Genomic DNA, 24,121 nt, shown 5'->3' with positions numbered 1-24,121 from the left:
GAGGGTCTGTTAGCCTCTCTTCTTTCTCCCCTTCATGCCTCCCAGAAATTCCATCCTGGACCTGAGAAACTTTCCCAATTAAAGTTTCCACAACAAATTTCAGTGAATCGGCATTCTCCACTTTTTTTCTTTCTTGTCTATTTGAATTTGTGAACTCTTTGGGGATGGAGACTGGCTCTTGTCATGTATTTGTATAGCACCTAGCAAAATGGGGCTCTGATTTTGACAGGGGCCTCTAGGAGCTAGTGTAATATAAATAATGCATAATAATAAACAGGATTTTGCTATAGTGATGATTTGATCCTGCAGATTCTTCCAGTATAGAAATACATTTTTCAGGGGGAACTAATGTTATTTTCAGAGCTCTTGGCAATTATTGCCAAAAATATTTTCCAGCCTTAACAAAAGGAATATTGTGTATATCCAGCCTTTGAAAGCAGCAGTTTTAGTTATCTTTTAAATCAGCCTAGTGTAATTTTCTTATCAGTTTAGTGCCAAACACAGTATTGAATGTCAAAGGTAATCAGCTGAAGCAACCCCTGCTGTCTTTATGCAAAAAATACTGTACTATTTTTTTCACTGTTTGGATTTTTGGATGAAGAAATTTTTATCTTTATTTTGAACACTATACAAACAAATATAAAACACTTGGCTTGGCACATTTACTTGAATTTTCCCTTCTACAGAAGAATAAGTATTGGAGAATGCCATCTATGGGTCAGTTTATAATATCAATTTTGATACTGACAACTAACACTAAAACACGACATCTGTTTTTTTAAAGACTGGACATTCTCTAATAAAACACAAAGTTTTTTAATTAAAAAAATTTGGTCACTTTTTAAAAAATTGAAGTTAGTATGTATAAAATGTCAGAGTAACAGCACTGGAAACTAAACTGATCCAGAGAATAGGTAGATTAGAAGCAGTGAGACTCCGACCTTCCAGTACTGCTGAATCAACATTCCTCTATCCCATTCTAGAAGAAATATACCACGGTGTTCTCAATGTGCATTGGTATCTCTTCTAAGATGGCCAAAACTGTGTCAGTTAGTACATATTGTGATAGAAGGTTCCCCTACCACACAGTAACACTATTAGGTCTTGTGTACATACAAGACTTGCAACAATGTAACTAAAACTAGTTTTAAAATTGAGTTACTTAAACTGATGCAAAAGTCCTGTATGGGAACTCTTATTTTACAACTGAGCTTATATTGATTTAGCTGAATTTAGTAATCTAGAGTTATTCTTTATATTCATAGTAGTATTTTGTTTCTTTCACCCTCTCCTCTCCTCCACTTCCACAAACATCTAGAGTAGAACTTCAGAGTTAGGAACACCAGAGTTACAAACTGACCAGTAAACTACACATCTCATTTGGAGCCAGAAGTTCTCAATCAGGCAGCAGCTGAGCCAATAAACAAACAAAAGCAAATACAGTACAGTACTGTGTTAAACATAAACTACTAAAAAATAAAGGGAAAGCTTGAAAAAAGATTTTACAAGGTAAGGATATTGTGTTTGTGCTTGTTTCAGTTAAAGTTAGATGGTTAAAAGGAGCATTTTCTTCTGCATAGTAAAATTTCAAAGCTGAATAAAGTCAATGTTCAGTGGTAAACTTTTGAAAGAACAACCAAAACGTTTTGTTCAAAGTTACCAACATTTCAGAGTTATGAACTTCCTTTATTCCTGAGGTGTTTGTAACTCTGACATTCTACTGTAACTAGTTTGTTATCTCCACAATGTAAACAAAGTATTCAATATGTACTTTTTTTTATTTTTATAAACCATGGCCACCAACCATGTTCCATGATTATGTATGACACACACGTTTTGGATCATTCGTTCAAACAACTTAAGCTTCAGGGCACACAGGAAACACTTTCTCCTAACACCTTCTCTTAAAAACTAGGTTGTTTTTCCATCAAGTATTTTAGCCAACAATTCTATACAAGAATGTAAGGACATGCCAGTCCAGCTCTATTTCACCCAGTTGTAAATGTTTTAAATGTCTACGCTGTGTATGTATAAACAGACTTCAAATTAGAGTAATATTGTAACTAAGGCAATTTTTATTTGACAAGCAATAGAACATAAGGATTTAACTTTCATTCATTGAATGCACCCTCCCCTCCCACTTATCCCACGGTTATTTGCAAGGATGCAGGGACCATCATCACTGACCAAACATACACTGGAAAGATGTTTATCAATTCCCAGTTCTCATTTCCCAAACATCTGTTGATTTCCACAATTTTATTATCCCGTAACATCAAACAATTTTAAACAAATATTTGTTGGGCAAATGTCCTCAATCATTAGACAATACACACCTCGTCTTTTATTGTTTGTCTACAGCATGTACAACCTGTCTTATTTCAGGAACCAGAAGGCCTTGAGTAAATTGTTTACACTGCCATGTAAAGCATGATAGGCTGTTGTGGATAACACTGAGGTCTCTGTGCAGCTGCCCTATGGTGAATGGAATAGTTTATTGCTCATCTTAGATAAACTAAGGGAGGGGAAAAAAACCCACTGTCAGAGAGCCTGGCATGCTAGATTTTGGCAGCCTCTTCTGAATTTTTAAGTGTGTATGACGTGTTTGTGCACAAAATTTTTTTTCATGTAATGAGTTCAATATAGATTGCATACAAGACCCATATTCAGCCCTTCCTGTCCTGGTGTATGTCAGAAAATATAAAACTCAAATGGATTTTAGAACATGTGCTCATACATTATACATACTGTCAAAAGAGCTTGTGAACTTCAAAAGTTTGTCTTTATGAAGCATCTCCGTAAAGCTCCTTTTTGGTTTCAATAACGAATACTGCATAGATCAGACAGACAATACATATCTGTATGTCACCTCACTGGCACTCTCATCCCCCATCTTCTCTGGAGCCGCTTCAAAGCCTCTGTGCAGTGCAACATCAAACAGTCACCCTTAAAAGTCTGCTTCTCACCAAGAACCCAACAAACTACTTGCTACAAAAAGGTAAGATGGGAAAAATGCCATGCTGTATTAGAGGCATGTCAGAAACAAATCCCCATGAACCACTAGGTATGGAAACAAGTACATTATCCCTTTACAGCACTGGATACAATGCTTTGCAACTGGAATCAGAAATTGATTCTAGCACTGGTATATTATGGGATATTTCAAATTTGATGACAATATATACCTCCAGACCAATGGCACCGCTATGGGCACCCGCATGGCCCCACAATATGCCACTGGTCCGGGGGGCTCTGCATTTTAATTTAATTTTAAATGAAGCTTCTTAAACATTTTTAAAACCTTATTTACTTTACATACAATAATAGTTTAGTTATATATTATAACTTATAGAAAGAGACCTTCTAAAAAATGTTAAAATGTATTACCGGCATGCAAAACCTTAAATTAGAGTGAATAAATGAAGACTCGGCACACCACTTCTAAAAGGTTGCTGACCCCTGAGCTACATGAACACAGAAACCTAAGAATTATCATACTGGATCAGAACCAGGGTCCATCTAGTCCACTATCCTGTCTCTGACAGTATCCAGCTGCAGATGGTCACCTTGCAGAGGAAGGCAAGGTATATGTGGGGTAATCTGCTCCCCATGAAAGTCTCATCCTAATTCCTAATAGTTAGAGACTGATTTAAACAATGAAACACAGTTTTATACCCCTTCTCAATTTTTTGTTATTGGCCTTTGAATTTGTGACATTTTTATGTAGAGAAAAACTGTGACTTTCCCAAGAAAGTGTCTTTTCAGTCCTGGCCTTTAGGACCTTTAAATTTTTTGAAAGATGGTGGTAATGCTGGGATCTAAGAGAGCAATTCCACATCTGGGGAAGAATAAAAGTTTATTTGGTGATGGTCTGTTAGAAAATGGCAGCTGTTTGAAGATGCTCAGAGGTTTGGAAAACTAGAAAAAGTTATGGTTGACATGGATTGGTTGGAGGAGAGCGGGATAGTCAAAGATGCATGATTAATAAATCTATCACAGGATGATTCCATAATATTTCACATAAATATCATCTCATTTTTGTATAGTAAGATTTTAAAAATGAAACATTTTTCCAGAGTCAATACATATCTATATCTTATTTACACACACACACACAGAGTACAACTTTTAGTCACACAATTACCTGAAAAACAGAAAAATTGAGAGCTAAAACTGCAAGAGTTCCACAAACTGAATGTAAATACATAATGGCAGTATTTAGGTCCATGAAGGAAATGCCCATTAGCACAAACTTATAGAAGCTACTCAGGGAGAACAGCATTATCTGTGACATTTTTAATTTAAGAGAAAAATAATAGTAAAAATAAAGAATTTGTTGGGCTCATGCACATCTGTTCAAGGACTAGTGCTAGGCACATATTAATTAGCAACGTACTGATATAATAAATTTGTGGTTCAATGTTATTGAAGTAGTATGACATCATAAATTACCAGGTGAGACCGAACCATATTTGCTCCATGGTTTTTCTTCAATTCATAGAACTACAAAATCTTTAAAAAAAATTCATTTAAGCTGACCTTAGTCGTTCAAAAAGATGGAAAGCTCTTATATCCCATTTTCAAAAGATGGGCGTGTTGACATGGCAGACGTTGCTTTACATGAACATTTTGGGACAAATCCTTAGATGTTGTAAATAAAGGTACTTGTAATGATTTAAATGAAGCTATGTCAGTTTATACCAATTGAGGATCAGACTTCATTTATAAGATTAATGTCAAAATTTGTGAATTTCATGTACTATGCAAGCAATTTCTTTCCTATCTAAAGAAATATAGATGTGCAAGTCAGACATATGTAAGATCCTTGAAGAGATATTCTGGAGTTGAAGCTGCATGGCAGTATAAACCTGTTTGTTTGTTGTTTGTTAATATTTTGTTAGGTATAGTTTAGTGTAAATGCTTTAAAATCAATACAGAAGAGTTTTTTTAAAGATTTTAATTTTCATAAGAAAATTCCGTCAATATGATTTTTATTTATTTTTTTTTTAATTACTGTATTTATAGCATAGTTCTTTGAAGAACTATATACACAAAAATGTATTGTTATAACAACAATTAGTTCCTTGGTTCTAACAAAAAAAGTTACGTAAATCTTGCAATGATGCATACAATGTTCTGACCGTTTTGATTGATGCATGTTTTGAAACTCACACAAATGAGGTAAAGATGCGTGTTTAGCACAATCAAAATTAACTTTCATGGTTCCAAATGGATTAGTTCTAAAATTATTTTCTACTGAAAAATCATTCCTGCAGCTCATACAGTATCATACTGCCAACAATAACTTCTTTATGTTCTCTTCCTTCAAATATTTATAGAACACAGTGGTTCCTTCAAAATGAAAGACTGACAGATTTAAAACTTTTCTTTAAAGGTTTTCCTCCAGAGTTTGAAACAAAAACTACTACTACAGCACCACATGTAAATGAGGTAGGGGCTCAATCAAGAACTTGATTCAACACCCCTGCACGGGGGTAGGGGGTGCAGGGGAAAGCAAAGTTTGAAATCAAGAAAAGGATTCTCATTTTGTAACTTGAGCCCACCTTGAATGGAAACCCACTGAAACAGGACAAACCTATTGACTCAGCAATATTAGAAAACTGGGACAAATTTAGATTTTCTGATGGATGGGGAAATGTAGAATCATAGAATCACAGAATCATAAAAGATTAGGGTTGGAAGAGACATCAGAAGGTCATCTAGCCTAACCCTCTCTCAAAGCAGGACCAACACCAACTAAATCATCCCAGCCAGGGCTTGGTCAGACTGGGCCTCAAAAACCTCTAAGGATGGAGATTCCACCACCTTTCTAGGTAACCCATTCCAGTGCTTCACCACCCTCCTAGTGAAATAGTGTTTCCTAATATCCAACCTAGACCTCCCCCACTGCAACTTGAGACCATTTCTACTTGTTCTGTCATCTGTCACCACTCAGAACAGCCTAGCTCCATCCTCTTTGGACACCCCCTTCAGGCAGTTGAAGGCTGCTATCAAATCCCCCCTCTTTTCAGTAAACTAAACAAGCCCAGTTTCCTCAGCCTCTCCTCTCAAGTCATGTGCCCCAGACCCCTGATCATTTTCATTGCCCTCTGCTGGACTCTTTCCACTTTGTCCACATTCTGTAGTTGGGGGACCCAAACAATACTCCAGATGTGGCCTGACCAGTGCCAAATTATCACATCCCTCGATCTGCTGGCAATGCTTCTACTAATACAGCCTGTAACCGGGTCTCTTCCTCTGCCCTCCTTGCTGCAGCATCCTGCTGTCTCCACAAAGCACTCTGAGCCTCCTGGATGCAGCACCCGTGGCTTTTTATTTACACACAGTTCCCACCACCAGTGATTCTATTTACAGGTCTTACTCTCCTCCTCCTCCTTTACAGGGAGTCTACCCCAGCCTGGAGACTGCCATGCCTCTGGCTGTCCTTTCCCCACTTCCTCTGGCTGCCAGTCAGTCTTTATGGCCCTTGAGCCTGCAGGCCCACAGGTGCAGCTCATTCAGAGGCCAGGCACCAGGCTTCTCCCCAGCCCCAATCCATTTCACCTGATTGGGGCTGGCTGAGCAGGGGCTAATGAGCTGCGTCTGCAGCAGCACCCTGCTACCCAGCCCAATATGCCATTGGCCTTCTTGGCAACACTGCTGACTCATATCCAGCTTCTCCTCCACTGTAATCCCCAGGTCCTTTTCTGCAGAACTGCTGCTTGGACAGTCAGTCCCAGCCTGTAACAATGCCTGGGATTCTTCCGTCCTAAGTGCAGTACTCTGCACTTGTCCTTTTTGAACCTCATCAGATTTCTTTTGGTCCAATCTTCCAATTTTCTACGTCACTCTGGACCCTATCCCTACCCTCCAGAATATCTACCTCTCACCCCCCGCTTAGTGTCATTTGTGAACTTGCTGAGGGTGCAATTAATCCCATCATCCAGATCATTAAGGAAGATGTTGAACAAAACCAACCCCAGGACCGACCCCATGGGCACTCCGCTTGATACTGGCTGCCAACTAGACATTGAGCCATTGATCACTACCTGTTGAGCCCAACAATCTAGCCAGCTTTCTATCCACCTTATAGTCCATTCATCCAATCCATACTTTTTTAACTTGCTGGCAAGAATACTGTGGAAGACCGAATCAAAAGTTTTGCTATATCATGTCCACTGCTTTCCCCATATCCACAAAACCAGTTATCTCATCATAGAAGGCAATCAGTTTGGTCAGGCATGACTTGCCATTGGTGAATCCATTTTGACTGTTCCTGATCATCTTCCTCTCCTCAGCCCCATTGAACCAGCAACTTTGGGTACAGGGTAGACAAGCAGTTACTTGGGTTACCAAATTTTAGGAGGGGCGTTTTATTGCAGGAACAAGCCATTGGGCAGAAGCCACCTGAGCTCAAGCAGCCCATCCAAGGAGCACAGGCAGAAGGAAAGGGGTGGTAAGGCCCAACTGACTTCCACTAGAGCTTTTCAGAAAGGTTTCTTTATCCTGCAGAAAATTTTGACTTTTTAATCAGAAAACCAAAAACATTATATTTTTTTTCTAGTCATTATTTAGGTGATTAACACTACAGAGTATCTTAGATTATTAACAATTTATAGCACCAGAATATGTTTTATTAAAATTTCCAAAGTTATTTTTAGAAATATTTGTCCCCGTTACAGTATCATCAATACTCTGATTCATCATTCTGAAGATGAGGCCATTTTGCACTTATCTGAGATCAAGTCAAACAAGGGGGAAAAAAAAACAACCCTAGCAAAGCAAACAAAAGTTGGAGAACGTGTACCTAGTAACTTCTGTAGTTTGGGCACATTACTCATTTGTTGATTGTCTATTTTCTTTTGTCTCTCCTGTCTTTTTTAGATTGAAATCACTGCAGAACATGAGCCAACTCTTATTCTGTGTTCATATAATGGCTACTGCCATAAGGCCCAGATCCTGACAGGAGTCTTTTGGCACTACTATAACATAAACAAAGAACACCACCATCAAAGGCTTAGGGAATGACACTCCCATTTCTAGGCATGAGAAGACTGATGATTTTAAAAGCATCTGAACTGAGTTATACTTAATTTTCAATTTCCATCAAGATAAATTAGCAAAAATGCTTTTAAACTTCACAGCTTACCACTTATAAAGTCTTTGCTTATTCATTCATATTTTATTTGAGTTCCTTCCTGTGCTATTTCACATCAAACTGTCAAATTGACAGCTTCCTATTTGACCTCATTCTTTTAAAATATATATATTTAAGATAATTTTTATTACTCTTCTTCATAAATAGATATGGCATTAGAAAGTATTTCCTATGCGTTGCCACTCCGCCATTGCAGTTTTAATTTAAGAGTTCGAAAGGTAAAATTAATTTGGATCTGGAGTGACAGTCTTTTCCAAAATCAGATGCTAAAATACAGTTCTATATGCCTTTTTTTTTTCTGATTTGCACTGCATTAGAAGTTGGGCCAATCTGCTATTTTGCACATATGCTTAATTTTCAGAATGTTACCAAATCATGAGGATGTTTATGAAAAGCAGTCAAAACTGTTTGACTTGTTGTACATGTCTATTCACATTTGATGATTAACAAGCCCTTCCTTTTTTGTACACTCCATTCCTTAATGCCTTGGTCTAATAACCTAATTCACTACATTGTGACAAAGTTTGGGATTGTTTTTATTTTTTTAAGTGAACGGTATGCCCATTGTGAGTCAATACTGAGCCAAATTACATATATTAGATACTTTCAAACTTTCCCCATAAGTCATTTCCTCCAGCCTTGTAGGTGTATTTGTTTGTTTTCTGAATTTCCTCTAATTTGTTTAAATGTTTTTTTAATGAATTGTCCCAGAACTGTATGCAGTATTCTGTGTACGATCTTGCCTATGCAATGCAGAGAAATGACTCACCATTGTGCCCAATCATGCAATACCTCAATATATGTAGCCCAAAATTATATTGACATTTTTTCCTCTGTTTTAAACCAAAAGCTTACTTCATTTTTCATTATATTTGCAGGTTGCTTCCAGCATTACAAATTTTACTTCCTCAGTAACCTTTCCAAGTAGCCTGCTTTAGGAATTGAACTAATCTACCAATCTAGAACCTCTTCTCTCTTCCACTTGATATTTGAATGCTTGATTATGTCAGAGAGTTTTAACCCACAGATCTGCTAGACTGGATCCCGCATTTCTTAGATCTAACTGTGTAAGAAAGAGATGTATACGTTACTGAATCTTACCAAGGGTTAGGAAAGGTCTTTGGTTTGGTGTCTGAGAGAAGAAACCAGGTTTCAATGCATTTGTGATCACAATATCGAAAAGCTCTGCAAAATCATTCCTGAAATAACAAAACAAAAGTCAAACAACTTTGAAACACTTAAAAAAAAAGGAAATAAAGCCATGTAGATAAGACTGACCATCAAAACAGTTTTCTGTAAAACATTTTTTCATGACACTTTGCATAGGGATTTTTATGCTATTTCCCCACACACATTTTCTTCCATTTTTAAGTTAATATATCACAGTGAAAGCACGTTGGATAGACAGCCAATCAGACCGAATCCTTCTATTAATTATATTAATTATTATTACTATTAATTTGCATTACCATAGCACGTAGGAGTTCTGGTTCATGACTAGGCTCCACTGCACTAGGCACACAGTGGGGTTTTTAAAGCACCCAGGTGCCTATTGCATTGATGTCACTAGGTGCTCTTGAAAATCCCAATAGGTGCCTATCAGCATCTTTAAGCATCATAATACATTTGAAAATCTGGCCCTTAGTAGGCACATTTTCCTCTTTCTGATGTGGCTTCCCCCTCAATTAGGACAGGTATAATATTAAATGAAACATTTGCTATTTCTAGCTACTTACCTGTACTTATATCACCTCCATGCAAAACTCACTATTTGTTATTAGCGCTATTGGTCCCATACTTCTGGCATTTATTATGGATGGATATTTATTTCAAGGTGAAAGTGATGACAGTAAAATGTAGTCTAATGGTCTTAGCACAAGACTGGGAGCCAGATATTTCTGAGTAATACTCCTAACTCCAAGCATGGCTCCCTTCCAGGGCTGGCTCTGACTTTTTTGCCGCCCTAAGCAAAAAAAAATCAAGAAAAAAAACACAAAACCCCTGGGCGCAGGGCAGCTGGACCCGGAGGCAAAGCAAAAAATAATCCAAAAAACCCCAGGGCGCAGGGTGGCCGGACCCAGAGACAAAGCAAAAAAAAAACCCCAAAACCCTGGGTGCAGGGCGGCTGGACCCAGAGGCAAAGCAAAAAAACCCCAAAAAACCCAGGGCGCAGGGTGCTGGACCCGGAGGTAAAGCAAATATAAAAGTAAAAATAGGGCAGTCGTGCAACCCTAGGATTGGGTGGAATGCCACCCCTTAGAATCTGCTGCCCCAAGCATGAGCTTGCTTGGCTGGTGCCTGGAGTCAGCCCTGCTCCCTCTACAACCTTGAGCAAATCATTTCCCATCAGTCTCTAAATTATCTTCAGCTGTAAAATGGAGTTAAAAATTCTTCTCTAAAAGTCTCTGAAGGAGGTTATAAAAATATAAAGTAGTCTGAAGTAGTACATAAATGGAAAAATGTTGCCAAACCTAGTTATATCTTAATGCTGGAATATAGTAGCAAATTAAAAAATTGCATATACATGCTATATATTTTTATTAGAAGTGCTTCTTTGAGGTGATTTTTATTATATTACACAAACTGGGACCATGTAGTAAGATTCTTGGATAGCCTTATTCTGGAAGAAGGAAGTAGTAAGTACAGCCAGGGTATAATGAGCTGAAATGCTAACAAATATAAAAGGAGAATCAGACAGATTGTATACCAGATGTACAGATCTGAATAAAAAAATGCATTACTGACCTTTGACATGTATCATAAGAGGCTTTCCAAAAGTAGATTTGCATTCCAACAGTTATGAGACATATGCTTTAGATTATTAACTATCAGTGGAGTTTATCAGATAAGTGATTGGATTTGATAAATGACTATAGAGAGATGCAATAGAAATATGCAGAGGTTTCTTCTGAAGTTAAAATCTGACACAGTTCTTTCCGCTCTCTGATTTTCATGTATGTTAATCTTATTAACAAACATGACAGTGTAGTGTGTCAGATACATGTGATCAAGTGTAGATGGCAAAGGAAGGCATCTGGAACAGATTTAGGGAGAACCACTGTTTTGAATATAACTCAAAGGTTATTTTTTTTAAAAAAAAGAAGAGAGATTTTTGCTCTAACCTGAATTTGCTCCAATCCCTCAGAAATAGACAAACACCTACAAGAACTTTATCAAGCATTCTTAAAACTATAATACCCATGTGGGGAAGTGAGGAAACAGATTGACGGAGCAAGACGGGTACCCAGAAATCACCTACTACAGGACAGGCCCAACAAGGAAAATAACAGAACACGACTGGTCATCATGTTAAGCCCCCAGCGAAAACCTCTCCAGCGCATCATCAATGATCTACAACCTATCCTGGAAAACAATCCCTCACTCTCACAGACCTTGGGAGGCAGGTCAGTCCTCACTTCCAGACAACCCCCAAACCTGAAGCAAATACTCACCAGCAACTACACACCACACCACAGAAACACCAACCCAGGAACCAATCCCTGTAGCAAACCTCGTTGCCTACTCTACCCCCATATCTACTCTGTCGACACCATCAGAGGACCCAACCACATCAGCCACACCATCAAGGGCTCATTCACTTGCACGTCTACCAATGTTATATATGACATCATGTGCCAACAATGCCCCTCTGCCATGTACATTGGCCAAACTGGACAGTCCCTATGTAAAAGAATAAATGGACACAAATCGGACATCAGGAATGGTAACATACAAAAGCCAATAGGTGAACACTTCAATCTCCCTGGCTATTCTAACAGATTTAAAAGTCACTATTCTTGAACAAAAAATACTTCAGAAAGAGACTTCAAAGAGAAGCAGAATTAAAATTCATTTGCAAATTTAACACCATTAATCTGGGCTTGAATAGGGACTGGGAGGGGCTGTATCATTACAGAAGCAGCTTTGCCTCTCCTGGAATTGACACCTCCTCATCTATTATTGGGAGTGGACTACATCCACTCTTATTGTATTGGCCCTGTCAACTCTGGTTCTCCACTTGTGAGTTAACTCCCTTCTCTTCAGGTGTCAGTATAACAATGCCTGCATCTGTGACTTTCACTCCATGCATCTGAGGAAGTGGCTATTTTACCCATGAAAGCTTATGCCCCAATAAATCTGTTAGTCTTTAAGGTGTCACTGGACTTCTAGTTGTTTTTATGCTTTTGTTTGCTTCTCTGTTTCCTACCTTAAAAAAAAAAGCCCAAAAACTTGATCATTGCATGTCCAAGATGTAAAACCTCCTGCAGGAAGTATGACCAATGTTGAAAATTGTTCATCTGTAGCTTATGACTGTCTCTATAAAGCATTTTAGCTCTCTTTTTGTGAGTTCAATTCAACATCACATAACACAATGGACACATTTAAATTTTTTCTTCTTTTTTCAAAGATTCTAGTGGCTGGAGATATGTTTCCTGTACTTAAAATGGGGAATGCTGGTAGAACTCTCTCTCTCTTAAAATGAAAGAAACTTCAAGAGAAGTCACTATACTTGATTTGCACATGCAGTCAGGTATAGCACTTACTGGTAGATGTCTGAATGAAATTTGTACTCACAACTTCATAGGTGCCACTAAAGAGTGAGACTAAGCTGAGGTTGCTCTCAAGATCACGCTCACTGTGTACTACGGCTCTCATCTGATACATACTACACACAGTTCTGGATACCTGAATACTAGGGGTTGGGGAGGATCAATTTACAAGAACAGAAGCCAAGAACAAATATGCTTTATATCATAACTAAGGGAGTGACATGGTAACCATTTATAAATGCTTTGTTTCTACAGTGCAAGCAACAGTGAGGGAACTGAAAAGCCAAAGAGTACAGCCAGGAGTTACGCGATGAACTAGAGCGAGGGAACATTTCAGATGAACAGGAGGAAACAATTCTTAGCAGTAGCATCGAGTAGATTGTGGAACAGGCAGACTCTCAAGGGAAGTGGTGGAAGTCACATTCCCTGACTCATTTAAAATAGGACTGCGATAAACACTGAAGGCCACAATCCTACATTGGCATGGAAATGGACAAGATGACCTAGTAGAGTTCTTCCATTTCTAATCTCTACCTTTTCAAGAGGGCTGTGCTTAACAAGGGAAATCACCCCTATTGACAACGTAAAGTATGTCTATACTGCATGGGTCTGGTGTGAAGAGTACATACATGCATAGCCCCTGCTAGCATAGGTATAAATAGAATTGTAGCTTGTGATGCATGATTCAGGTGAATAAAGACATATCTGAAGGGTGATGGTATGCACCCAAGTACATACATTTCACATCTCTCTGCTCAGCCACGCCATGACTGTCCCTCTCCACTGCTACTTTTAGCAGCACATCATCCTGCTGCTACAGCCTTTCCCATCCCCAGGAAAAGACTCCAGCAGCTCCCAACTGCTGTAGTATTCCCCTGCAAGGAAAGATTCCAGCAGTGGGGAGCTACCAAAGCTTTTTCTTTCTTTCTCCCCCCGGCCACAGGCTTTCACTGACACATATAGCTATGTACGGCAGTGTTGGTGTAGCAGGTTTTTCACTGTGCCATGTAGTCTTTAAGATCTCTTGCACACCAGCAGAGAACTATTAGAGCATTAAGTACCCAATTAAAGGGAGGCACAGGTATCAGTGCATGGATGGGAGTGCTTGCACTGATATAAATGACTACAGAAAGTGCATGGCAGTAGAGAATCAGTCCCTGACTATACTACTCATTTGAGTATTACTGATTTTTTCATTTTTGAGGGGTGGCAGGAGATAGAGAGTTGTAGCTGTTGCTGCCAGGATTCTGTTTAGTCCTGGGAGCACTGTGAATGGTATGGCATGAGTTGTGCTGTTGTTGGGATGCAGCTGTGTCTTTATATCAGTTGTGCTTTTCCTGCTGCATCATCTCTTTTCTACCCAATTTCTACATGTAATACACTCACTGGGTGCACACCCACTGACAGGCAGAATAGCTACAATATGCTGCCACCTAAAACTGTTTTATTAATGAAGTTACACTCAGTGTTTAACCTACACCATTATTAACTTTATGGATTTGTCCCAGAGATTTCAGTGGGAGTTAAGCCCACTAACTTTGGGTGGCATTTGGCTTATCCAGCCAAATTCTCAATATTACTAGCTTGAAAAATCTGTGGATACAAATAGGTGCCATCATTGGCAGCTGCATATCTCAAATTAATTGCAGTGAACCATCTGTGTGTGAAATTATCTATTCTGCCTAAGTACTGTAAATAGATGTTTTCTGTGCACAATTATCTTTTTGGCAACCATGCATTAAGAAAAATGATAAGTTATTCATAGGCTCTTCTCTGAAGGTTATTGTATAATATCTGAGTAGCTCACATACATTCAAGGATTGAGAGTTGGGAGACCTGGGACAAGAATAAAGCAATCTGGTCCTCTAGATATATCATGATATGAGGTCCCCTGTGGCCTCATCCCCATGCTATGGCCCTGCACTCCACATGGAATGATGATGATAAAGGGTCCTACACACTCCCAGAGAGGCAGGGAAGTGGCAAAAGCTCCCCTTCTTACCAAAGTGGCAACAAGGGAACTCCTCCCCTTAGGAGCAACAGGGGCCCTTCCCAGAGAGATAGAGATGGCAGCAGGAAGTGGCCTTACTACATACCTCAGCAACTGGGAAATATTTGCTTGGGAGCGTGGTATGGTGAGGGTTTGCCACTGCAATCTATTTCTCTTGTCATATACAGAATCCTCTGCTGGAGTGATGTTGGTAGGGCCTACAAGAGCAGTGGGCCTCAGAATTAACACCCTATTGAGATGCATGGGGTCATTCACACTTCTCAGAACTATATCTCTAGGTTGTGTTTCAGACTCAAGCAGACACCACTGCACCTGTTAATCCCTGGTCACACTTTCAAGCTTTTCTTCACAACCTCAAAGGCTAGAAACTTACTTTTTATTTAAAAAATGGAAGTCTTGATTCTGTTACAATTGCAAGATATCAGCAGATGGGGTCCCTTGGCATAGCCCTATAGGCCTGTGCACACATCTGGCCCCACTCGTATGTGCCAATAACCTGCTGTGTGACTTTGGGTAAGTTGCTTCACATCTCTGTGTCTCAGTGTCTCCTCCCTTCTAAGAACATAAGAATGGCCGTACTGGTTCAGACAAAAGGTTCATCCAGCCCAGTATCCTGTCTGCCGGCAGTGGCCAATGCCAGGTGCCCCAGAGGGAGTGAACCTAACAATTAATGATCAAGTGATCTCTCTTCTGCCGTCCATCTCCACCCTCTGACAAACAGAGGCTAGGGACACCATCCTTGCCCATCCTGGCTAATAGCCATTAATGTAAGAGTTTCAGGGCAGGAATTGCCTCTCACCATATGTTTGTAGAGTGCCTGCCATAACAGGGCTCCTATCCAGATTTGGGCATCTGGGGCCATTCATAATACAATTAATAAAGAAATAAGGGCCAGTGCCTTAGCCACAAGGCCTATTTTTAGAAAAACTGGTTATTCAATGTGAAATACTGCTTATAAAAATGTATAGTTTTAAGGACAGCCCATAACTACTGGTCTCCTAGTTCTGAGATAATGTGAAACACTAACTAGAAACAGATCCAGACCAAAACCCCAGATCCAAATACTTCCTTGCATCTGAGAAAGTTCAAACCTCTATCCTTACTGCTCAGGGCCATCTCTAATTCTAACCATGGCTACTGCTCTCTGGGAGGTCTAACTGGAAATGAACTGAGATCAACAGTACACTTAACCAAGGACGTGTTCACACAGGAGTCTGAAATGGTCTCTGTGAGAGCTGGTAATTAATAGCAGGACCTTCCCAGCATTTTTCAGTTGTCTCAGCCACTTTTTTACAGACTCAGGGCAACTTTGTAAATATTTGACTGGATCATTTTTCACTTCTGGGAAATATGGCCCACAGTTTTCTGAAAAATAAAAACATAATTATCTTCTACCAGCCAATCTACAAACTATATTTACAATTTTTCCTTCACTCCATAGGCAAAAATAAATAAACAAAAATATAAAAGATAATAAAATAAAATGTAAAAGACTGATATAAAAAAAGCAGAGAAATCTTAAAAGTTGTACAGAGCTATAATTCTTGATTTACATAAAAAAAGGAAAAGAAAGCAATGTGACGTAATAGCAAAAAAAATTATGTAATTATCTCTCTCTGGTATTACATACATTTCGCAGCTTTGCCTTTCTTATTTTTTGTTTTCCCACATATTTTATATCATGAATTACTGTCCTGAAAAGCACTGTAGGGTTTGTGTATGAGATATCACTGTATTGATTTTCAATTTTTGGATATTCAATTTGAGGTTACTTAAATAGACCTAGTGTCCAGAAAGTGATGAGCACCTGTCTACTGACAATCAGAGATCTTAAGATATCTCAATTTGGAGACCAAAAATGGAAGCACCCAAAATCTACAGTTACTTTCAAAACTTGCAGTTAGCACCAACTGATCTGTAACAGCATTCCTATATCAATGACATTATTTCTCAGATTAGTTTTTTAAATGCATGTCATCATTTTATCTGATAAAAGTTGATTAATAATAATTAGGGCTGTCAAATGATTAAAACAATTAATTGTGATTAATCAAAGTTTTAATCACACCGTTAAAAAAATAATAGAATGCCATTTATTTAAATATTTTGGATGTTTTTCTACATATTCAAATATATTAATTTCAATTACAACATGGAATACAAAGCATACAGTGCTCACTTTATATTACTATTTTTTATTACAAATATTTGCAATGTAAAAAAGAAACAAACCTCACCTAGCATTTTTCAATTCACCACATACAAGCACTGTAGTGTAATCTCTTTATTGTGGAAGTGCATCTTACAAATGTAGAATTTTTTTTTTTACATAACTTCACTCAAAAACAAAACAATGTAAAATTTTAAAGCCTACAGGACAACTCAGTCCTACTTCCTGTTCAGCGAACCACTAACACAAACAAGTTTATTTACATTTACGGGAGATACTGCTGCCCAATTTTCGTTTACATCACCTAAAAGTGAGAACAGGTGTTCCCATGGCACTTTTGTAGCCAGCGTTGCAGGGTATTTACGTGCCAGATATGCTAAACATTTGTATGCCCTTTCATGCTTCGACCACCATTTCAGAGGACACGTTTCCATATTGATGATGCTTGTTAAAATAATAATGCATTAATTAAATTTGTGACTGAACTCCTTTGGGGAGAATTGTTTACTATTTCTTTTATCTTTTCTACATTGCAAAATATTTGTAATAAAAAATAATATAAAGTGAGCACTGTGCACTTTATAGTCTGTATTGTGACTAAAATCAATATATTTGAAAATGTAGATTAACATTCAAAAATATTTATAATAAATTTCAGTTGGTATTCTATTATTACCAGTGTGATTAAAACAGTGATTAATAGTGATTAATTTTTTTAATAGTGTCAATTTGTTTTGAGTTAATTGCTTGAGTTAACTATGATTGACAGCCCTAACAATATTTAATGATAATAATAATTCCACTGTGCTCTCATGTAGCACTTTTTCAGATCAGAAAATCTCAAAGATTTTTACAAAGAGAGGCCAGTATCATTATTCTCATTTTACAAATGGGGAAACTGAGGCACTGGGAGATGACGTGACATGCCCAAGGTCACCCAGCAGGCCAATGGCAAAATTAGGAACAGAACCCAGGTCCCCTGAGTCCAATCTAGTGAGAGCTACTCAGCTGATGTACTGCACACTGATTGGAGACGTAAACAAACAAATCCACCCTCTGCTCTTAGTAGAGTTATGAATACCCATTTTATGGATGTAACAGAAACAGAATTTGGCCTTTACAGGCAAACATATTCTTCTGAACATATGCATCTAAAAGCATATTGGACGCTGAAGAATAACACTAATCAGTTATTAAGAATTAGCTCATTCATTAATGTGACTGACTGACAAAGATTTCTCGTTTTATGTCAATTTACCATTATCATTAACCTATTTTATTCGTTACTACAGTTTCCTAAAACAATATATTGTCTATATGCTCATGCACTGCAGACACAAGTCATTACCAAAAAACCCCAAAGCTAGTTTTTCTAAGATAGAAATGTTTACTAAAAGAGGCATGAATGAGACAAAGTTTAACACACAGTTTGTATGTCTCCTGGAATCATCATCAATACAAGAATAGTTGTTGTCCATCATTTTGTTCTATATGGAACTATCTGTAGTCAACTTCGCCGAATGATATAATAAATGCCAGACGCTATTTAAACTTGTGGTATGTGAGTAATGCTATTTTTTCATTTAAAAAAAATAAGAAAAAAAAGATTTAAACCACTTGAAATTGAGCTTTTAACGAGAGAGGAAACATGTATATTTAAAACAGTAGTCTCAAAGAAAGATAAAATATTAAATATAATACTGTTTCATAATTGTTATGTACTCAAACCTTCTACATGCATCTGACGAAGTGGATATTCATCCACGAAAGCTCATGCTCCAATATGTCTGTTAGTCTATAAGGCGCCACAGGACTCTTTGCTGCTTTTCAGATCCAGACTAATACGGCTACCCCTCTGATACTTGAAACCTTCTACAGACTTTTTTTCTTTTTAAAGCAACAGATTCAGATTAGGTTTAGCTGGCACAGCAACAAGAGAAGAGACAGAATTACTTAATTCAGCAGCATGATATGTAGAGCTTTTTCTTCCAAATGTGGATTACTACTACTGAGGAAAACCTCTTAGAGAAAAGTTTCAAGTCATAACTAGGTTACCACTCCGATTCTCTATGGAATCTGGATGAGAAAGCGCAGTGGGCTTTGCCATGGGTATACAAGTGTAAGCAGAGTCAGGATAAGCTCTACCCTGACATCTGGTGGAAAGAATTTCAGAGAGTGTATTTGCATAGGCACGCCTACCCTATCCCAGACTGCCGAGCTGTGGGACGGCTTGGTGACAAATGACTCACCCTCAGTTGGGTGGTACTTGCTAGACAAGGGACATGGGTTCCAAAACCCAGTGAATTAAGAGAGGCTGGGGACAGGTATCTGTGTCTGGTGGTGCAGTCTCCTTGTGGTTCCAGAAGCACCAGTTCCACCCCCTCCTCTCTCCACTGTGGAATGTCAGAGTTGATTTTTTTTATTCCCTCAAGAATCTAAATACAGGTTACTGAGCTGAACTCACTTTGGGCTAATGGTGCACTAGCACTGGGGCTCCCCCACTAAGAGCTGAGATCACTAAGAGTTGAAATCACTAAAGAGCTGAAATTTACTGAGCTGAGAGCACTGAGTACTGTGCTAACTAGTGGGGGAGCCTGAAGCTATACTGTGGAACAGAGCAGCTGGCGGAGTGGAGCAGTTGTGGGGATGGCTGGAGCGGATCATGGGACAGCTGGTGGCAGCAGAGTGGCTGGCAGAGCGGAGTAGCTGTGGGACGGGTGGAGCGGCCCACAGAGCGAGCGAAGCCGAGCAGTTTGCAGAGAGAACTGGAGCAGCTCATGGAGCAGAGCAGCTGATGGAGCGGAGCTGTTTCTGAGGACGGCTGGAGGAGCAGCGTGGAGCGGCTGGTAAAGCGGAGCAGTTCGTGCAGAAGGCGGAAGCAGAACCCACGGAGAGGCAGGGCAGTTGGCCCCGGACCACGTAAGGTGCCCCTTTCTACCCAGGCTGGGGGGAGGGACCTCTACAGATAAACTCTCGAACTCTGGGGTGGCATTGACCAGAGACTTTTGGGTTGTTGGACTTTGGGGTGATTGGACTTAAAACTCTAAGGGGGAAAAAGGACAATGCCAAACGTACTTGGAGGTGGGTTTTTGTTTATGGTTTGTGTTATAACCCTGTTTGTGGTGTTTCTCCAATGGGATGTCGCATTGATTCCTTCCTTTATTAAAAAGATTTTGCTACACTCAGACTCCGTGCTTGCGAGAGGGGAAGTATTGCCTCCTAGAGGCACCCAGGGGGTGTGGTATGTGAGTGTCCCAGGTCACTGGGTGGGGGCTCAAGCCGGTTATGCATTGTGTTACTGAAACGGAACCCCCAGATACTGAACCCGGCCCTTGTTGCTGCCAACTCAGAGGGGAAGAAGGGTTACGCAAGTACATTCCAGCAGTCTGTATTACGTATTGATTTAAGAACTAGCCAAGACCACTATTTTTCGATGAAACAAAAATTTACCAAGGAATGTTTATTTTCTTTAGTGTGGATGCTGTTGGGGACAAGAAACTTGAGGTTTCTGTTGCAGAAGATGAAGTAATTTTTTTGGACTTTCATTAGTAATGTGTACTGTGCTCTATATGACAGCTCAGCCGCCATCCACCCCTTTCATTTTTATTTAGAAAGCATCATTACGCAAGAACTGATGGGGACCCAAGAGAAATGCTTATATGACATTCCGCCCCATACTGGCTCAGTCTACTGAGGGAGAGGCAGAGCAGGTGTCCAATATGAACAGTAGTTTATTACCTTCTCTCTCTAAGGTAAATAGGCCTGTTTTATCACATGTTGTTGGCACATATTTTCTTTGTCCCTTACCAAATCCTTTTTTGATTTCTGAGGACAATTCTGTGATGTTTAGTTAATCTGTGGATTTGCTATTAGGCTGCTAGTAAGAAAAAGAAGTTCCTTGCTTCTATGTAAGAAATATACGCTGATGAAAAAAGAAAGACTGTGAGGGTGTTTAAACATGACACTCTTTTTCACAGTACGCTAATAAGTAGTTATTGTACGATAAATCCTTTTTAGACTGCTATGTAGTCTGATGGCTATCTCTGAAATTAAAAGTTTAATCAACACTCGATTCAGCTGAGACCCAAGAACTTCTTAATGCTAACTGGCAAGGAGGTACACAGGGGTATCTCCTCATTAAAAATGTATGCACTTGGGCTGAGGTTGAGATGGAAATAGGAGACAGATTTGCTGAAAATTTCTGGGTAAGGATAAAAGGGGTAAAAACATGAGGGGGATGTCATGGCAGGGGTCTACTACAGACCACCTAACCAGGAAGAAGAGGTGGATGAGGCTTTTATAAAAACAACTGACAAAATCATCCAAAGCACAGGACTTGGTGGTGACAGAAGACTTCAACTACTCAGACATCTGTTGGGAAAATAACACAGCAAAGCACAGATTATCCAACAAGTTCTTGGAATGTATTGGAGACAATTTTTTATTTCAGACGGTGGAGAAAGCTGCTAGGGGACAGGGTATTCTAGATTTGATTTGACAAATAGGTAGGAACTGGTTGAGAATTTGAAGGTGGAAAACAGCTTGGGTGACAGTGATCATGAAATGGTAGAGTTCTTGATTCTAAGGAATGGTAGGAGGGAGAACAGCAAAATAAAGACAATGGATTTCAAGAAGGCAGACTTTAGCAAACTCAAGGAGATAGTAGGTAAGATCCCATGGGAAGAAAATGGAAGGGGAAAAACAATTGAAGACAGTTGGCAGTTTTTCAAAGAGACATTATTAAGGGCACAAGAGCAAACTATCCCATTGCATAGGAAAGATAGGAAGCTTGGAAAGAGACCACCCTAGCTTACCCAGGAGATCTTCAATTATCTAAAAATCAAAAAAACAGTTCTACAAAAAGTGGAAACTAGGTCAAATTACAAAGGATGAATATAAACAAATAAAACACAAGTATGAAGGGACAAAATTAGAAAGGCCAAGGCACAAAATGAGATCAAACTAGCTAGAGACATATAGGATAACATGAAAACATTCTACAAATACATTAGAAGCAAGAGGAAGACCATGGACAGGGTAGGCCCATTACTCAGCTGGAGGGGAATAATAACAGAAAATGTGGAAATGGCAGAGGTGCTTAATGACTTCTTTGTCAAGAAGATTGGTGGTGATTGGATGTCTAACATGGTGAATGTCAGTGAAAATGAGGTAGGATCAGAGGCTAAAATAGGAAAAGAACAAGTTAAAAATTACTTAGATGAGTTATATGTCTTCAAGTAACCAGGGCCTGATGAAATGCATCCTAGAATACTCAAGGAGCTCACTGAGGAGATATCTAAGCCTTTAGTGATTATCTTTGAAAAATCATGGAAGATGGGAGAGATCAAAGAAGACTGAAAAAGGGCAAATATAGCTTCGATCTATAAAAAGGGAAATAAGGACAACCCAGAGAATTACAGACCAGTCAGCTTAATTTCTGTACCCAGAAATGTAATGGAGCAAATAATTAAGCAGTAAATTTGAAAACATCTAGAAGATAATAAGGTGATAAACAACAGCCAGCATGGATTTGTCAAGAACAAATTGTATCAAAGCAACCTGATAGCTTTCTTTGACAGGGTAACAAGCCTTGTGGATAGGAGGGAAGTAGTAGTCGTGGTATATCTTGACTTTAGTAAAGCTTTTGATACTGTCTTGCATGACCTTCTCATAAACAAACTAGGAAAATGCAACTTAGATGGAGCTACTATCAGGTGGGTGCAAAATTGGTTGGAAAACCGTTCCCATAGAGTAGTTATCAGTGGTTCACAGTCATGCTGGAAGGGCATAAAGAGTGGGGTCCCACAGGGATCAGTTCTGGGTCCGGTTCTGTTGAATATCTTCATCAATGATTAGATAATGGTATAGAGAGTACACTTATAAAGTTTGCAGATGATATCAAGCTGAGAGGGGTTGCAAGTGCTTTGGAGAATAGGATTACAATTCAAAATGATCTGGACAAACTGGAGAAATCGTCCGAAGTAAATAGGATGAAATTCAATAAGCATAAATGCAATATACTCTGTTTAGGAAGGAATAATCAGTTGCACACATACAAAATGGGAAATGAGTGCCCAGGAAGGAGAACTGCAGAAAGGGATCTGGGGGTCCTAGTGGATCTTAAGCTAAATATGAGTCAACCGTGTAACACTGTTGCAAAAAACCTCAAACATCGTTCTGGGATGTATTAGCAAGAGCGTTGTAAGCAAGACATGAGAAGTAATTCTTCTGCTCTACTCTGCACTGATTAGGCCTCAACTGGAGTATTCTGTCCAGCTCTAGGCACCACATTTCAGGAAAGATGTGGACAAATTGGAGAGAGTATGGAGAAGAGCGACAAAAAAGATTAAAGGTCTAGAAAACATGACCTGTGAGGGAAGATTGAAAAAAAATGTTTTTTTTTTAGTTTGGAAAAGAGAAGATTGAGAGGGGACATGATAACAGTTTTCAAGTACATAAAAGGTTGTTACAAGGAGGAGGGAGAAAAAATGTTTTTCTTAACCTCTTAGGATAGGACAGGAAGCAATGGGTTTAAACTGCAAGGGAGGTTTAAGTTGGACATTAGGAAAAACTTCCTAACTGTCAGTGTGGTTAGGCACTGGAATAAATTGTCTAGGGAAGTTGTGGAATCTCCATCGTTTGAAAGATTTGAAAGAGCAGGTTAGACAAACACCTGTCAGGGATGATCTAGGTAATACCTAGTCCTGCCCTGAGTGCAGGGGACTGGACTAGTGTTTCTCAAAGTGGTGGTCTGTGGACCGGTGCTGGTCTGCTAGCCATTGTCTGCCAGTCCACAGCGAATTTCCTCATAAGAACGTCGAATAGGATAATAATATGGCACCGGTCCCTGGCACATTGGAAAAAAAAATTGCTGGTCCCCCACATCAGATAGCTTGAGAAGCACTGGCTAGATGACCTCTCGAGGTCCCTTCCAGTTCTATGATTCCAATAGGTACATTCTAGTTCATCAAAGAATGTTATGTGTGGTCTGAAATGAAAGCCACTCTCACAATAGTTATTAACAACCCTGTGAAATGTATATACAGGTACTATGTAAGGAGTGATGCATATATACTGAAAATATTGTCTTAGAGTCTGTATCAAGTTGCAGAGGTGAAAACCAGGTTTCCTGTTAGACAGGAGATGTTTATTCACTTCTTCCTCTGTTGGGATGTAAATTAAGCATTGTAAGCAAACACAACAGATGCCTATTTGCATAGAAAGTCAGATGT

The 24,121-nt window shown here is 39.1% G+C and overlaps 1 protein-coding gene across 1 annotated transcript in view; it reads right to left on the bottom strand.

Annotated features, from left to right (window-relative positions):
- Positions 1–24,121, bottom strand: part of NT5DC1 (5'-nucleotidase domain containing 1) — a 238,906-nt gene that overhangs the window by 68,918 nt on the left and 145,867 nt on the right. Inside the window, 2 exon segments of the mRNA XM_030556165.1 lie at positions 9,260–9,357; positions 15,904–16,084. Of these exon segments, the coding sequence (XP_030412025.1) occupies positions 9,260–9,357; positions 15,904–16,084 (279 nt within the window).

This window comes from Gopherus evgoodei, chromosome 3, assembly GCF_007399415.2.
Source record: "Gopherus evgoodei ecotype Sinaloan lineage chromosome 3, rGopEvg1_v1.p, whole genome shotgun sequence".
Lineage (NCBI taxonomy): Eukaryota > Metazoa > Chordata > Testudines > Testudinidae > Gopherus > Gopherus evgoodei.
This window is presented reverse-complemented; position numbering and strand designations above follow the sequence as displayed.